At 41.9% G+C, this 18396-nt stretch overlaps 1 protein-coding gene and 1 long non-coding RNA gene across 3 annotated transcripts; one reads left to right on the top strand and one right to left on the bottom strand.

Moving 5' to 3' along the window:
• The first annotated feature begins 542 nt into the window (after positions 1-542).
• acanb (aggrecan b) lies at positions 543-16424 on the top strand. 2 transcript variants are annotated; one of them, XM_051073173.1, is made up of 19 exons: positions 543-658; positions 6315-6393; positions 6941-7324; positions 7409-7583; positions 7891-8018; positions 8119-8412; positions 8528-8782; positions 9094-9268; positions 9425-9552; positions 9672-9965; positions 10216-10326; positions 10513-10614; positions 10972-12042; positions 12135-12248; positions 12383-12541; positions 12892-12974; positions 13135-13279; positions 13424-13606; positions 14023-16424. In XM_051073173.1, the coding sequence occupies exons 2-19, from the start codon at positions 6321-6323 to the stop codon at positions 14112-14114; spliced, it is 3966 nt and encodes a 1321-aa protein (XP_050929130.1). In that variant the 5' UTR covers positions 543-658; positions 6315-6320; the 3' UTR covers positions 14115-16424. The 2 variants fall into 2 exon arrangements, with proteins under 2 accessions (XP_050929130.1, XP_018541174.1); XM_018685658.2 differs by having other exon boundaries at positions 10951-12042.
• On the bottom strand, positions 11501-17719 carry LOC108889284 (uncharacterized). Its single transcript, XR_001961952.2, has 4 exons — positions 17620-17719; positions 15040-15118; positions 13952-14120; positions 11501-11641 (listed from the first exon to the last, which is right to left on the bottom strand). It is a non-coding gene; the product is annotated as an uncharacterized LOC108889284 (long non-coding RNA).
• Between the last annotated feature and the right edge of the window lie 677 nt (positions 17720-18396).

Below are 18396 nucleotides of genomic sequence, written 5' to 3'. Positions count from 1 at the left end.
TACACAGCAAGTTCTATTAATCAGTGGTGGTAATGAGTGTGTTGATGAATCATATAAATACAGTATGTGTCAGCCCTGTCTTTGTTGGCCAAGACTGCATGTGTCACACAGTTAAATCACAGAGCTGAGGAGTTAGGTTCTGACCTAAACCATGTGTGTGGATGTGACAACACAACACCTCTACAATCACATGAAGTTTCAACTTTAATTCTATAATTTCATAAAACCAAGTTTCAATGGTTTTATCACTATTTGTCAGGTTATTTTAAACATACATATCTACTCATGAAAGTTTTGGAACTATATTTGTCTGCTGTGTTTATAGTGTCATTGCAGCAATAACCTTCAAACAAACCAATAACTGCAGAAACAATGTGATAATTTGATCCTTTCTTTGGCTTCAGATTTTGTCTGATTCTCATGTTTCAGTTTTGATATTCATGGCTGTTAGTATGACCTCACCAACTGCCTGGAGAGGACCACATCTCTTTCACTCTCTCTCTCTCTCTATCTTCCTCCCTTTCCCTCCCTCTCCCTCTCTCTTTCCAACATCTAAATGTGTGGTAGAGTTTGAATAAAGCTTCTTTCTGCTCTCCTACACAGGCAGGAGCAAGAGGCCCCTGGAGTCGCTGGCACTGGGAGCTTTGGAGCATCAACGGTACGTTTGCAACTCACCACTGGAGTCTCTGACAAGGAATACTGTGAAAGGGTTTTAGGGGATACTCTGACTCTGACTTCATCCTCTGCTCGGGTCACAGGTATTGATTCAGGTACTCAGATGTCAAACCAAAGGTAACTTTTGGAAGTTTCTTTTTCGACATCAAGTCAGCTCTGTTCTTCCGAGAAGTTAACTGTTAACTACCAGAGCTCACAATTGATAAAACGGGTCATAAAAATGTGAATTGATTCTTAGTATTTAAGTCAGTTTTTGTGGTCATTATGTCGTGGGAGTTTTGTGATTCATTTGCTGGAAGGCTGATATGGTTTCTGAGTTTTGCCGAGTTGACTTTCATGAGTTATTTATGGAATCAGCTTCTGCTTTATGGAATCAGTTTTATAACTAACTACTGTCAGTCTGTTGATGTTTAATTTGTTGGTTTAGCACTTGTCCATAGTGATTTCAAAGGTGTCATAATGTGGCTAAAATAAGAGTTTTAACAGCAGAGCAGAAAATTGTTAAAAGTCAATGTGGAGTATGGAAATAAATCATATTTATATGGTCAGTTTGCATTCTGGATTTCTGGCTTCTGTGGATGGAGATGTATGAGACTGCATCTCATTACTAAATCATCAAGTTTACTCTGTACTAGTTTTCTGATGAGCTGATGCCAGTACTCAGTGGACTGTGTCATAAAGTTGCTCTCTTTTCACTCATTTGATCATTTTTACACATTTATTGATCAGTTAGATCAGTGGTTCCCAACACTTATGGTTTATGACACCTTAAAATGAAGCAATGTTCACTAGTCCACAAATTTCGACCACTTTAACCAAAGAGCAAAGGGTTTTGCTTTTTTAAAGGTGTGGCAAGGTCCAATTATCCAGTGATTAAAAGATTATACAAAATAATTTTGTATAGCAAAAATGTGGGTTTATTTGTTTTTTAAATTTAATTCTGCTTTCCTTTTGTGTAATCATCTCACGACCCCTCAGATAAATTATTCAACCCCTTGTGGGGATCCAACAACAATGTAGACCCCAGGCAACTCTCAGACTAAAATACTAAGATGTGCAACAGCCTCACAAATGACTTTATGACTGAGCTGAGTATGATTACAGCTATTTAATGTAAGAATATATTGACAATAATGTTGGATATACAATCAATATATTCTCAAGCTCCGACTTATATGGTTTCCATACTGGAGACCTTAAATGGGCTTAAATCAAGTTTGAATTCTGCGTGGAGCAGCTGAGAGGTACAAAACAGTGTTTGATTTTTGGGAAAACAATGCAATATAAGATGTCAAAGCGTGACGTCCTGTTACTATGGTAACATCAGGCTGTGTGAGCGCATGTTGTGAATTGTAATTCTCAGGTGTTGGAAATGAAAAAACAATCGCCAATGGCTCAGTGGCAAATATCCCCACATTTTTTTTACTGCTATTTCGAATAAACTCAAACTCAAGACCTTAAATAGCCTTATTTAGTTATCGCCATCAGCCTGCTTGTTTATATATTTGATACACTTATTTGACTCATGGGCACATACTGCTGAAGAATGTCTTTGATCTCAGACAGAGTATGAAGGCATGTACTAATGCACTCATAAGCACCTGTGGATATGATTTTTCTCTCCCTCCACCCATCTCACTGTACAAGAGTCTGTGTGTGTTCTCAAACACAGACCTTACAGTATGTGTCAGTACTGACATATGCACACACACTCTCATGCGTTTTCTTTAGCAGGGGCATTGGACGTGCGCTCCCACACATCCCCTCCTGTGATCTATGAGTGTTTGTGTGTGTGTGTGCCTATCAATGTCGACTCTGTTCTGCTGCTCAGGGACTCTAGAGGGTTGGAGGAGAGTGGGTGGAGGGGGAAGGTGGTGAGGTGGTGAAGGGCGGGGGGAGGGGAAGGGGGGGCTGGTGGCCCTCCCCTGGATGCCTGCCTTGTGTTTACCTTGGCAGGATTGCATTCCCCAAGACCCTGCCCCTGTCCCTGTCCGTTGCTGGAACAGACCGAGGCCTTATTGCCCTCCACCTCAGCTGGGAGCGGAACATACCACAGTGGCTGAACAGGGGAGCAGCAGCCACCCCACCGACTGAATGGGCACACTGTGGAGAGGGGGTTGATTGGCTTGACCTGTCCTGGCATGGCTCGCTCGCAAATGCTGATGCACATTATGAAGTGGCCACAGTTTAAATGATGCATTAAAGAGAGCCGAGGATACTGCTCAATGATCGGACAGAAGGCAATAAGGAGGTTTTGGTTGGCGTGGTTAGAGAAATGGGGGAAGGGTTTTGCTGGCGTTCTCTGTGTTCATGCATTATGAGAGTGTGAGCAGAGTGTGATTGCTGGCTCCTTATTGCTGTCTTTATTCATTTTTTGGGAGGCCCACCTTGACTGCAAAAATTTATGGCTCAGTGCTTTCAGGGAAAAGAAAAATGTAGAGTTAATGAATGACCTTTTTCTGATTTAAGCCTTTATCACAAGAACACACAAGAAAAAATACACATTTCAACTTATGTTGCAAAAAGAGTAATTAATACCAGGCTATGAAAGCAGTGTTTCACTGCACTTACTGGTTAAAAGTCTATTGTACCTTGACACCCAGCATCACTGATGGTTGTGGTGGGGTGTGGTCAGAAGGGTGCAGCAAGGTGAACACTTAAATCAGGGGCTTTACACCTTGCTATTGCAGGCCTTGCATCATATTGGTTGATTGTGAGCCTTTTTTAAATACAGTTTCATTTTTGCACAAAGAAAGATAAAGAAAAGAAGGATAATAAGAAAGTGTATATCACTTAAAAAGGCTTCATTCTTGACTCAACATTTTGCACAAACCTTCAACAATCTTCCAAAAATAAATCCATCACTGAAGATGCAGAGATACTGATTTAGCCCAGAAAATCCCACTAAAGAGACATGCTGTAAGACATTGCTTTTATTATTGCAGCACATCCATAGGCAGTGTCTTAAAGGAGAAGTGCAGGGGAGGATTTTGTTGGAAAGTAATTTGGGGAAAACAGAAATGTGGAAAAGTTGGTAAAAATTGAGAATAAGCCCGACATTGTTCAAAAAACCTAAAAAAAAAATCAGGGGTAATCATGGAAAAGTCAGGAATGACTGAGAATAAATGAAATAAGTGAGAAAAGGCAAAAAGTCAGGAATCTCTCCCAAAAGTCGACAATACGAAAAATAACAAAACATAGGTGAGTTACAAAACGTCATTGTGAAGAAGGGTGGACTGAATATCACAGGTTGATAATAAAAGCATAACAGTGTGTGATTATTCTAGGGTGGATTTCTCCATCTGTCTACACATACTGTGTGGTATTTTGTGTTTCCGCCCAAACTGGGCCAACATTCACTCTCAGGCAGATCTTAGACAGCAGGGCAAATATTAGTCCTACTGTACTGCCCTGGATCTGTGGAACTCTGAGAATGTTAGCAGCCCACACACACACACACCCATTCATTTGTAGTACAGACACAGACATGAATAGATCTGTGCAAAGTTATCATGCATTTCTACCATGTGGATATCAGCTTGTATCCATATTATCAGCTTGTCAGTCATTTGCAAAGCACTTTGAGCTGCACCAACCTGTATGAAAGGTGCTATACAAATAAAGTTTGACTGATTGATTGATGTGTGGTAAATACAGTATATGAGATGGTGTTTTTAGTGCTGAACTTGAGGGGCCACTACATTCCTCCTTTGGCCTTTTACCACCAGGCTGTCAACCTCAGTTCAGCCACTGCAAACGCTTTGTGACTGTGAGCTTTAGGTTTATAGATTGTAAATGTCTCTCTGTGGCTGCGGCTGGAATGAACTGGGAGCGCTCTGCAGCCCGTCCCAGGTCTTGTGAACGCAGCACAATGAGGGTTCAGTTGGGACTCGCAACGGTTTCGTATGTTTGACCGTGCTGCACGTCACAGCAATGGAAAGTTGAGAGGAAATAAGCAATGCAGTAATCAGGGTTTGACAGATGTGGGTTTGTGATACTGAAACTCATGTTTTTCGTTTGAAGTCGCTGTTGCTAATAATAAATCAGATTTATGGACAAATTATTCTTGACAGTGTAGGAAATCCCTCAGTGACAGCATTTAGATGATAAGGGCTACATTTTCTTTTTAGGGAGTCATTCCTATGCTTGTAGAGTCCCGTGTTTCCCAGATTTATATGGCACATAATGAGAACATGACTAAGGGTCATATGTTCCCTAGTTCTGCATACATGTTCTCCCAGTGTCCTGGTTCCCCAGCTCTATGTAGAACATAACTGGAACTGAACTTGTTAAAGGGGTTCTCCAGCAGTGCTGTATGGCTCTCAATATAACAGGCCTACGCTTGAGTGAACTTATCAGATGGGTTAGGGTTGAGTTTTTGGTTTTATGTCGCTGTTTTGAAGCACTGTTCCAATAAAAAAAGATCATATTTCTGATTTTTTTTACTTGAACTGGGTCAAATTTGACTTGGACACTCTGTTAATGTGTGTTACTGAAATGGGGGAATATAGGACCCTGGGCTCATTGATACCCTCCCCCTATATTAGCATCTTTTTGATGCTGTACATAGGCACAGTGGTGACTGGAGCTAAATGCTAACAGGTGGTCCTTGACAACATAGCTTAGTAATTTGCTAATTTGCACTAAACATAAAACACAGCTGTGACTGGTGGAAATGTCATTACTTTTTCAGATATTTGGTCATAAAATATATAATTGGACAGACTTTCCTAATGATGCAGATAAAGAAAAGTAAGGGGATCACTACAGTCATTAGGATTCATACTCTGGACACCATAGATATCTGTACGTAACAGCACAGCAATTCATGCAATAGTTTTGAAACTATTTCAGTGACAGACCAGCATCTCTAGAGCCACACAGCTAACATGTCTAAAAAAGGCAAAGGGATTTCAATTTCAGAGCAGGTTTTACTATTTTTGAGAGGCATCCTTAGCATTTCCCTGCATGACACAGACAAAGAGACAAACAAACACACTGTGCACATTCAGAGAAACACTGAAAGGACAGTTAGTAAGCTGGAAAAAAAGTCTCACTTCAATGTTCATTTCTTCATTAGTCTTAACAAATGGAAAAGCATTTGAGATGAATGAATCATACTTCTCCCTTTCTCTGTCTGAACTTATTTTAGCACCAAAGACATTTCCTGTTCCCAGAGACAGAGGGGCTTTCATTTCTCAGTGAGCACGTTCGGCATTTCCAAATGATACTAGAGGTTCTTGACGTCCTATTTCCATTTTAGCTAACGAGGTTGACGTAATAACCGATGCACTGTATATCCTGGATAACGGGGAATATGAATGTAAGGGTACAGGAGTTAAGGAAAAAAACACAGTGGCATACAGAGTTAGAGGAAATTACAACAAATAAAACCACTCATTCAGTCTAACACTTACTTCACTGTTCATTCACTGAGCAGTTCTGGTAAAGAGGATTTAGAAAGTTTGTATAGTTTTACACTCACTGTTTATACTTTGTGGTAATTTTAACCAACTTGTGATCACTAAAGACTAAATATTACTATATAAACATTAAAATGGCTCTCAGCCTGCCTGTCCCTTTTCATAACTGAATATCTTGTCAACTCAAACTTTATTCTACTGTTGTGTATTTTCCAGGTAACGATGACCCCCTTGCTTCTGCTGTGTGTGTCCTTGCCCCTCATAACAGCAACAATATCATTTGAAGATCACGATGGTGAGTGTGCAAAAGTACATCAGCACTAATATTAAGCTGTATCATGCTCATATTCATTAGTCCTGTCTTCTTATCTTGTGTAACCCACTATCTGATCAAAAGAAATTAAATATGCAGCTGATGTATTAGCCAAAGTAGCCTTTCTTTGCCCTTTTGCCCTCATATTTAGAGTTTGCTTCTATCTTTTTTGTCTATTTTTAATCATTTTAATATTGTAAAATTACATTCTTGGACATAAGAGATATAATATTCTCCTGGAAAAGTGATTAACAAGTTTTTGGAGTAAATATTTTCCCTGGCTCCTTTTGTACATGTGCTGATGAGTCTTGAACCTGAACTTAAGCCTAACCTAAGCACTGAACAAGCTCCTGTCCCTTCTGTCACCACCGAAAAACTCTAGCAAAACTTAGTCCATCAAACATTTTACAATGCTATAGTTTGTAGCTCATAAGACTGCAAGAGATTTTGCCAAAACAACAACAACAAATAGAAAACTACAAACAACTACTAACAAAATCAACCTCTTCAAAATCAACCTCTTCCCCAGACTTGGATGGCACATTGCGTGTCAGCATCCCTATGGAGATGCCTCTCCGGCCTCTGCTTGGAGGCAAGGTAGTGGTACCGTGTTACTTCCAGGACAACACCGCCAACGACCCCGGAGCCCCGACCATCGCCCCCCTCTCTCATCGCATCAAATGGTCCTATGTCACCAAGGAGAAAGTCTCCACCATCCTAGTGGCGTCAGAGGGGAAAGTTCAGGTGGACACAGAGTATTTGGACAGAGTGACGATGGTCAACTACCCCCTGGTGCCCACTGATGCCACCATGGAGATAACAGAGCTGAGGTCCAAAGATTCTGGCACCTACCGCTGCGAGGTGATGCTCGGCATCGAGGATAACTACGACTCAGTGGACATCCAGGTTCAGGGTACGCTACAGAAGCATAAACAATGTTATTCAGTAGTTTAATACAAAACAAAACATCACTTTCAATACTTTCTGTATCTCACAGGTATTGTCTTCCACTACCGAGCCATCTCCACCCGCTACACCCTGACGTTTGAGAAGGCCAAGGCAGCCTGTATCCAGAACAGCGCCACCATTGCCACTCCAGCCCAGCTCCAGGCTGCCTACGACGATGGATACCATCAGTGTGATGCCGGTTGGCTCTCTGATCAAACTGTTAGGTAGATTTCATCCATCCAGCCATCCAACTTCTTGTCTCCTGATTTATTCAGGGTCACTGTGGACAGGTTGCAATCAAGGAAACTCACTCTCACACCCACAGGGAATTTAGTTTCCAGTTTCAGCATGTTATTGGCCAGTGGAAAGACACAAGTCCTCACAAAAAGGGCCAGATAATACATTCAAACTGAGGAACTTCTTTGTTGAATGAATGTCTTGCACCATGCCAACAGACTTACAATAAATAACTCCAAAAAACTGATGTTGTTACAGAGTTTTTCTAAAAAACCTCTCTCTTGATCACTCAAGGTACCCCATCCATGAGCCACGGGAGCGTTGCTATGGAGACAAGGAGACCTTCCCAGGCGTGAGAACCTATGGAGTGAGAGACGCCAACGAGACCTACGACGTGTACTGTTTTGCTGAGAAGATGTCAGGTACACTCAGCTAACAAGAGCAGCAACAAAAGCTACCTTACCCACATGAAACTGTTTCCTGTCATGCCAATGTGTTTGTCTCCCTCCTCTCTCCTCCCAGGCAGAGTCTTCTACTCCACATCTGTAGAGAAGTTTACTTTCTACGAAGCAGGAGATCAGTGTGCCAAACTCGGCGCCCGGCTCGCTACCACCGGAGAACTTTACCTGGCCTGGAAGGCCGGCATGGATGTGTGTAACGCTGGCTGGCTGGCAGACAGGAGCGTGCGTTACCCCATTAACATCGCCAGGCCTCAGTGTGGAGGGGGGCTTCTGGGAGTGAGAACAGTCTACTTGTTCCCCAACCAGACAGGATACCCCTACCCAGACTCTCAGTACGATGCTATCTGCTTCCAAGGTAATTCCTTCTGGGAGAGTTGAGATTGATAAAATAGCTCTTTGGTAAGGGTTATTTTAGGGTGTATTTCTCCTTTAAGGCTGACTATAAGGCTGTGTTAATCTGATTTCCACAGCTGGTGAGGATGAAGATGTTGTACCTGCGAGGACCACCCCTTTCCCAGACATCATCCGCATGACACCAGCTCCCGGGGTGTACCCAGAAATCACTCCCTCACCTGGGGGTGAAGAGATCAGGGGTGGAGACGTGGACACCCTCTCCCCACTGCCCGTCCCACCCAGTGTGACAGACACATACACTAGAGTGACTCCTGTTGTGCGTGAGCCTGGACTCGATCTGATAGGCATCGATACCGCCATGGCGCCCACAGGTAAGTTGTCACAACAAAATATACATTTGTTTCTCTTCTGAACGGGACAGCCATGTTGATATATTCCAGTTAGATATTCAAAAAACTTGCTGGAATACTACCACTTCCACAAAATCCTCTCATGCATGCCTGCAGCTCATTTATTGGCCTCTCCTGGCTAACTTGATGTTGAGGGCGTCCAATAAATGAAGTGTTCAAACTATGAATAAATAAAACTAAACCACCTAGGGTTAGCAAAAAGAAAAATAAATCACTCCAAGACAAAACAAGTAAACACTTTCTTACTTCCTTCCTTCCTTCTCTTTTCCCAGGTGTGGTCTTCCACTACCGACCCATCACTGGTCGGTACACTCTGACCTTTCTGGAGGCTCAGCAGGCCTGCAAGAGTATTGGAGCGGTCATTGCCAGCCCCCAGCAGCTGCAAGCAGCCTTTGAGAAAGGCCTGCATCAATGTGACGCCGGCTGGCTCCGTGACCAGACTGTCAGGTGAGTCAGAGGAATGTGTAGGATAGACTGATTTGTCATTATATAAAACTGTAGGGAATAATATCAAGAACACTGGTTAGAAATCGTCATTTTGCATATTGAATGCAGCAAAACAAAGCCTTAATATGTTGTACCATCATCCTCTTTCATGATCAGGTATCCAATCGTGTCACCCAGAGATAACTGTGCAGGTAATCTGCCACACCTTCCAGGAGTCAGGTCTTACGGCCTGAGACCAGCCAGCGAACGTTACGATGTATTTTGTTACGTGGAACGTCTCCAAGGTGAGCAGCATGAACCATCTCACACCCTAAAGCAAACAAATTACTAGAATTTATAACAAATTTTTTATCTCTGTATGTATCTACTGTATCTGACCTGTTTGAGCTCTTCTGATGCTCAGGTGAGGTCTTCTTCACCAGTGACTATGACAGCTTTTCCTACGAGGAGGCTGTGCAGCACTGTCAGAACCTGAACACCACCCTGGCCACCCCCGGGCAGCTGTACGCTGCCTGGAACCAGGGACTTGACAAGTGCCGTCCAGGCTGGCTGATGGACCGCAGTGTCCGTTACCCCATCACAACCCCCAGGTCCCACTGTGGAGGCGGCCAGGTGGGGGTTCACATCATCTACGCCTACCCCAACCAGACAGGATTCCCGGATGAGCACTCACGCTATGACGCGTACTGTTTCAAAGGTTGGAAAGGATTAATTTATATTCAAAGTGAAATAGAGAAGCGTTTAATGACTTGATGCTACATGATTTCTGCTACTGAGTTCAAAATGCCCTCGCATTTCTAACTGTAGGTACATCCAGTTTTCAAGGTGATACAATGATGTACGTTGTTCTGATATTGATATTGGTATACATATTAGCTTCCCAGTGTTCCTATACATTCTGGTTTAACGAATATGTTTTCTAATTTTGTCATTTCCTCTTTTTCCAGCTGAGATTCCAGTTGTTCACATTGAAAATGAAACCAGTGTGAATCTGACAATAGTGACAGAAGAGGTTATCAATAAAACAATCACCACAGTTGATCAAGTTGCTCCCACTGGTAAGACAGATGCATAAAACCTGTTATATTTAGTTATTAATAGTTTGGTTTTACAGCTGTAATATTTGCTCTAAATATTGTTGTAAAATGGCCCATGTCATTTGTTTGTTATTCAAAATTATCACTGACATAAAGAGGTTTCTCAGTCTACTAAATATCCTCTGTTGTTTTGTTTGTGTGTTTTAGTTGAAACTACTGTAGTCTACAATGAAACTGAAATCAGTGTAAACATTACTGAAGTTTTTATCAACAAGACGACGATCACAAAACAGGAAGTTACTCCCACAGGTAAGACCGCAACACCTGTGTGAATGAAAATTGATGAATGAAAAGTGGCCACAATAATAAATGATTAGTTAATTACATTATTACCACTTTCTAAGAACACCTCTTTAAAAGGGTTATGAGTCACAATTAATCATTTACTAAATTTTTTTTTATAGATCACTTATATAGAATTAACGAGAACAACTTTTGGGTTGCCAGGTTGTAAAAAAGCATTTATTAAAAGGTGGTACCAATAATTTCAAATGAAGTAAACAAAATATTTCACTTTGCCAGACAATATATAACAAGTATAGCATCTAATTTATTTTTTGTCCTAATTCTGAATGTTTCCCTCAGTGATACCCACTTTACCCCCAGTCCCTGTTGACGTGTCAGGCTCTGGTTCAGCCGATCATTCAGCCAGCGGGGAGATCTCAGGAGAGTCTGGCGTCTCCAGTACCAGTGGTGACATCTCTGGCTCAGGACAGGACATCACCTACAGTGGACACATTGACATCTTCTCCGGAGACCAGTCTGCTTCTGGAGGTCCCCAGGAGGCAGAGGGAGGAAGTGCTGTCATCCTCACATCTGGAGACCAGGGTAGCGCTTCTGGATCTGGGGAGGGGATTGATGGACGACATTCTGGCTTTGAGGTATCAGGATCAGGTTTTATCAGCGGAAGTGGGGACATCAGTGGTAGCAGTGGAGACTTGATCATCATCATGGTGGACGGAAAGATGGTGGAGGTGTCGAAAACCCACAAACCTGATGAGCAGTTGTTAGACAAGGAAGGCATTGAGTCAATCGAATTAAGTGCATCTGGATCAGGAATTCTGTCAGGGTCAGGTTCTGGTGAGTTTTCTGGCATCTCATTTGTCGACCACAGTGCCATTGACCTGTCAGTTCAGCCATCTGGTGAGCAGGAGGTGTCCGGATATCGTCCTTTTGGATCTGGATTCCACAGTGGCTTCCCCAGTGGTTTTCCATCTGGTGTTTCGGGCAGCGGCTCTGCTTCTGGAGATTCTTTCCAGCAACGTGGCGATGTCATCTATGTAACAGATGATGAGATGATTGAAGTGACCATGCCACCACTGGTACGCCACCCTGAGCAGGGTCGGGGGGTGGTGGAGGTGAGTGGAGCAGGAAGTGGGTCAGGCATCCACCATGAATTCAGTGGCACTTTGGAGCAAAGCTTGCTTCTCTCTGGGAGCGGAGCCCCTCATGATAAACCCCTCATTGAAAAACTTTCTGTCACCCTGCCGCCTGGATCTACCATGACCTACTCAGAGTACTTAGCCAGTCTTGGTCAATCTGGACTTGGGGAGGATGAACAGGAAGGCCACACAGTTCATGTTGTGACTCCCGACACAGCCTACACCAGCCCAACCACAGCACCATCAGTGTCATTAGCAACCCCCTCTGTCGTGGAGAAGCCTGAGGTAGTAGAAGGTATGTGGTTTAGGCGTTTACTTGCTATCACACTGATTCATGATAAACTGAACAAAGTATTATTTTCAAGCGTTTCTCTCTCTAGCTGTCAGCCTCCGCAGACCCTTGTGATCCGAACCCTTGTGGATCAGGATCCTGTTCTGTGCAGGGAGAGCTCGCTGTATGTCAGTGTCCCAACGGCTTCACTGGTGAAGACTGCTCAACACGTGAGTCACCAAACTACAACACACAGCGCACTGGGTTTTTTAGACCACGTCACTGCAAAACTGCTAAGTCCACCTTTTATTGAAACTTGTGTTTTTGTCCAAATGTGTTTTGATGTGTATGTTTGTGTACGTAGCGGTGCAGGGCTGTGCTGAGGGCTGGCTTGAGTTCATGGGCAACTGCTACCTTCACTTTGCGGAGAGATACACCTGGTCTGATGCTGAGCAACGCTGTCAGGAGCTCAATGCTCACCTGGTCAGCATCAGCTCCCAGGAGGAGCAGCAGTTTGTCAACTGTAAGTAGCTGTTTGATTGCTGATAAAAACTAAATTACAGTGTTAATATTGATACATGATTGTGATTTAGTTTTAGTCTTTTGATGAAAATTTGTTTAGTCAGATTTTAGATTTAGATGGTTGAAGAACTGATAACATTACAGACAGAGATAGAGCATTACTGAATGCCTGATGCTTCTTAGTAACAGTAGCACAATAGGTCAACTTCTGTGCAAAAGATATACAAGGATATTTTTTTCTAAATTGATGAAAATGTTTTACATGAGTTCTGGTTTTTGAAAGATTACTTTTTAGTTTAGCTTTAGTCTCAGTTGTTTCAAAGCAAAGATATCTTTCTCTTTGCAATACAGCCAATGGTCAGGATTACCAGTGGATTGGACTCAATGACAAAGATGTGCAGAATGAGTTCCGCTGGACAGACAGAAGTCCTCTGGTGAGTTTGGTTGGAGATTGTTGGCCACAGTCTATTCAACTGTGTACTCAGGAGGTCAAGCTGGTGCTACTACTACTACATTGTAGAATTACCAGTTTTTACTTTTTACGTCAGCGGCTTAATGAATATTGTAGTTAATAATGTATAATTAACTGCTCAGACCTTTGAGAACTGGAGGCCCAACCAGCCGGATAACTACTTCAACTCTGAGGAGGATTGTGTGGTGATGATCTGGCATGAGGGCGGACAGTGGAATGATGTGCCCTGCAACTACCACCTTCCCTTCACCTGCAAGACTGGACCAGGTAGGCTCACTAGGTTAAAGTACACGTCTGGCCAAGAAGTCAGAATTCTTGAAAGATCTTAAGTGGGGTTGCGGGACAAAAATGAACCATAAACCTCTATCAAGACAAGGCTTTGTAACCACCAACTGTCACTTGACATTTCAGTCATGTGTGGCGCTCCCCCTGAGGTGGAACATGCCCGACCAATGGGCAGCAGCAGAGAGCGCTACCCTGTCAACTCTATAGTCCGCTACCAGTGTGATGCAGGCTACACACAGCGCCACCTGCCGGTCATACGCTGTATGCCAGACGGACAGTGGGGGGAACCACAGGTGGAATGTACAGAAGGTGAGCTTACAGGGAAATGCTGCAATATGAAACAATGGTTTTTATATCATAAAACAACAGCATGCAAGTGTAAGTCACATTACAGCTGAACTTTGCAGGTTTAACCAAAAACCAAAACAAAGTAAGACCACATACAATGTGAAATAATAAGACAAAACAATTAACAAAACAAGACATTGTAATGATGTTATGTAATTGTAAAACATGTGACACTCAGTATCACTGAGGCAGAGGTAATACTTTGTAGACAGAAAAACCAGCTCCTGCAGAGCTAACATTTCAACAGTACACTGATGTAGAGCCCATGGCAGCTCCTGAAATAGGTCCTTTAGCCACACCACTCACCTCAGGGTAATTTATAAGTCCTTTGGCCACTTTTCATGATGTCATCAGTATGCGTACCTTTTCTCCCTCAGCCGGCACCAACAGTAACAGGCTACACAAAAGATCCCTCAGGAGGAGAAGTAAAGGGTTCAGCAGCCAACGGGAACAGAGGAAGTTGCTCTGAGCAGGACTGAAAGGACATACAACAGAGAGCCACAAAGGACCCCTCTTGTCAAGAAGCATGGACACCAATGCAAATGCCTGACCAAAAAGATAGCATTCCCCTCTCATGTATACACATACTAAAGCACATTTAGACAGTGATAGTGTAATTGACTGACATTTTGGATGCTTGAGTGTCACTCTGCACCTTCTGAAGGAAGTTCCTCTATGTATTTATAGCATCTAATTTATAGCTGTGATCCTGTATTTGGAAGTAAGTATCTCAGTGCCCAAGTTGAAATTTTCTGCAATCAGTTGCCAGCACTGCACACAAAGTAAGGTAAGATTAAAATCTGTTGTAACAGCGATGAAAGGGTGACACGCAAAGTCCAAAACAGTCCAATAAAAGTGTTTTCGATTGCAGCTGGATTCTCTGAAGTCAAACACATTGTTACATAGACTTTTGCTATTTTTTTTAGGATATTTTTCTAGATCTGTGTTTCTTAGCATTTTTCATTTCTTTTATTTTGTCTTAGATTACAACTGTGTGCTTCAGACTGGTGGAAAAAAACTGTTTCTTACATTGTAGGCCAAGACAGTGATTCTCAAGCTATTTGGTTGTGACTCCTTAAATTAGAGAAATGAGTACATGTTCCCGCTCTACAATATGGAGAATGGTGACGTTGGGTCTTTGAGGCTCAGTAATTCAATGTGGCATAAAAGAGGAAAAATACATTCTAAATATATTTGTGCGATAAAAGTATTTTTAAAAAACCATAAAGTATCTTTCAGGAAACCCAAATTAAATCTTGTCACAACCTCAGGTTTGAGAACCACTGTGCAGCGACACCACCACAGTATCAGATATACTGAAATGATTGTGCTGTTCCATTTGATGATGCATAGAAGTCCGAGTTCAAGACGTGATTAAAGTCACTGCAACAAACCTGGATTGAAATAGTCAGCACTCATGCACTTTTGGGAGATTTCAGTCACGTTTGTGTTTATCATCTGAATCCAGTGCACCTTAAACAGTAAAAAAATAAATAATTAAAAAAAAAGAAAGAAAAGAAAAATAAAACAACAACAAAAAAAATCCTCATCTGTAGCTGACACATGACAAAGAAACTGTACCGAGTTAACAAGTGTATGACTCTGAACTGGCTGGCTTTTTTTTTTTTTTTTTAGCCAGGAGGGGTCTCAAGGATGGTGCAGAGCTCCACCTCATTAGGGTCATTTAATGTAGCAAAAGATGCACCTCCAGTTTTTTATGTTGGGGTTTAATATTTGTGACTTCTCAAGAATAATCCATGACCTCTGTCAGCTCCGTCTGATGTGAGAATCATGCCTTTATGCGATTCAGTGTTTGCTGAATGATGAGTTTCTCACTGTAAATGCTCTCACAATTCTCTGAACAGCAGGATCTGTCTATAACTTACACAGAGCAGACAATTTAATTGTTTGATTAATTTATCATCAGCCTGTTTGTTGATTTGTTAGTTTATCTGTTAAGTCGCAGTCGAGAGTTATCTATCAAATGGGCATGACTGATTTAACAGCCAGCTGTAGAGAAGACAACACACCTGGATTTTCTATTCAAGCCTTAGACATCTTTGTGGCTGTGTTTCACGTGACAGGGTCTTACTGACGGAAATGTACTTGAGAAATAACACGATTGTAGGGAAAAGAAGCTGTGAAAGCAGGCAATTTAAAAAAAGATAAGAAAGGAGATGAAGGAGGTTGAGGTGTAAGAAGAGGTTATAAAATGCTGACCATGACCTTTTTAAGGTCAAGATTAACTTCAGCTCTGAGAGCAGATTCTCGTGTCCACATCTGACTTCTCGCAGAACAACTCACAAACACTGAAGCAGCAACTACACACACTTGCACAGTTAAACTGGTCTCATGGACACACAAAATTCAGTAAACATACAACAGAATATTATAGTGGATGAGTGAGCCTGACAACGCCACAAAGCAAAATGTATTTTGTACGTTTTTCTTTTTTTGTTTACAAGTAAATGAATTAATTAAATTGCTGGAATTTTTGACAGAAAATGCTCAAATTTCAGCACGAAGGCAACACATGAGTGATGATGTGGAGAACAGTTGAAGAAAATCAGTGAGCTAGATAAAGATATGGGTCTAAGTCAGTGTTTGTGAAACTCCTGATTCTTCAACAAACTGAAACATCTATTAACAGATAAACCAAAACACGTGTAACGTTGCACACAGACATCACTTCTGTTGTGACTTTGTTCAGATCCCGAATCCTGATGTGAACATACAGTATACTTGTACTGTGCTGTACCAAATAAAACTTGGAATCATCTGTCTCTGTGAACTCATTGTCCTAGTGTGCAAAGCCTATTAGATATTAAGCAGTAGCACCGGGTTCTTGGCATTGTGCATTACCTAACATATGAAAATCAGTTTTTTTTTTCTTGGTTTTCTGGAAACATCATCTTTCCCTGGAGCAGTTAAATTTGAGGTGAACTCTCCGAGCCACAGGAACAAACCTTGCATTTAGTTTGTTTTTACCTTCCTGTGGAACTCAGCCGTGAAAAAACACACAGTAAATAGCTCCTTCATCAGCCTGTACAGCGGCTACCTTCATCACTACAGTCACTGCAAACAGATCTGCTCTGTGTGTGTGAGTGTGTGTACTAGTGCATGTATAATGTTTATGCATCTATGCGGTGTGTTTGTGCAGCTCATGCCTCTGCAGTAACCTGATGTGTATGTGGCAGTGTGCGTAGGCATGTAAATCTGTGTGTGTGTTTGGCCAGCAGGTGTAAATAGGATGTGTTTATAAAAACCTGCTGGCCATATAATCACTGGGACTTCTGTTTGCAGCCGGATGTAAGAGGGCGTAGCAACGTGTTCGACCCCACTCATCTAAAAGTGCATCGTGCCCAGACAGAGTGGCGCGTGTTAGCTTTACATACAGTGACTGTTTTGTGTGGGTTGGTCGCCCATCTCACCTTTCTACCCTGGCATTCCTGTTCGAACAGTAAGTGAAATTGTACTTATGGTGGTGGTTTACATTCTGTAGCAATTAAGAAATTCATTGAATAAATCTGAGAAAGTGTTTCAGGGTCAAAAAGGTTTCTGAACATGTTATCCATTTAACTAACATATATTCAACACATATTCCCAGAGCAAGTATCTCATTAAGAGCTTATCATCAAATTTGATACAGACATTCATAGATGCCAGAGGAGGAACCTAATGATCTCCCAACTTCTCATGAGTATCTAAAATCTTTCTAATGTTTAGTATCTTTGGGTGTTTTTTTTTCTGTGAGTGAGGAGTTTAGTTGTAGGCCTCAAAATCAGCGTAGTACTGTACTGTACCTAAGTATGCTTTTGAGGAACCTGTACTTTTACTTTCCACTTCTGCGCCACGTCAGGGGTAAAGATCACTATTTACTCCACTACACCTAGGTAGCTGTAGTTACTTTGCAGACTAACATTTTGTGTAATGGCCACATCCACAGCCACACAATGAACATGAGAAAATGTTACCGTGTCTACTGCATCAGGCCTTCCTGGTTCTGTTCTTCCTGGTTCTGGCAAAAGAGGAGGCTGAGGGTGGAGCTCACTTAAATATGAAGGCTCAGTAAGTGGACCACGCCATCAGCTGCAGCAACATGGGGGGAATTTTGCTTCTTTGTATCAAGTTTTACTTAATGTCTATGTCACATCTCCCCTTTTCATTTAAAGTGGTCTGATCTGCCTACTATATATATATATATATAGTATATATATATGTATATATGTCTCCCTCATGCCTCATTTTGTCAGGTCTGTTTGTTCTGTTTTTGCTTATTTGACCTCTTTTAAGGGTCCACTTAGTTGTTAAGGATGCATATTTTCATTTATTTGTATTTTTGTATGCTTTGGGTAAAATAAAACCCATTTTCTCAAACCTGTGTCTGGCTGCTTGATCCCCAACATTTTGCATAAAAACATAAAGGCTTGTAAATTAAAGATTTACAGACTAAAACCAATGGATCCTAAACTTTTTGACTTGTGACTCAGCAGTTTCGACTCACCGACAGCTGCAAGACTGGACTCTGTTTCACCCATGTTGAGCACTGTCCTCGAGGTTGGTGGTGATAGTAGCCATCTGCCTTGCAGGCCATATTTGGCAAGCCTGCTCCTCTTTTGATGTCTGCAGCTCAGGTTTTATTTTATGGATGCATTTCAAACTTTCCAAACTACTAAACAGTCCTAAACAGTCTCCACATGCCCTTATAGTGTCTCCAGGTGTGTTGAATCAGTGGTAATTAATGAATCAGA

This window comes from Lates calcarifer, linkage group LG10, assembly GCF_001640805.2.
Source record: "Lates calcarifer isolate ASB-BC8 linkage group LG10, TLL_Latcal_v3, whole genome shotgun sequence".
NCBI lineage: Eukaryota > Metazoa > Chordata > Actinopteri > Centropomidae > Lates > Lates calcarifer.
The sequence above is the reverse complement of the archived record's forward strand: the minus strand, read 5'-3'. Positions and strand labels throughout refer to the sequence as shown.

Coding starts and splice junctions, on each gene's coding strand:
- acanb (XM_018685658.2), top strand. CDS start 6,321: ATGACCCCCTTGCTTCTGCTGTGTGTGTCCTTGCCCCTCATAACAGCA. Junction 7,325..7,408: donor AGTGGACATCCAGGTTCAGG/GTACGCTACAGA, acceptor TGTATCTCACAG/GTATTGTCTTCCACTACCGA. Junction 9,966..10,215: donor TGACGCGTACTGTTTCAAAG/GTTGGAAAGGAT, acceptor CTCTTTTTCCAG/CTGAGATTCCAGTTGTTCAC.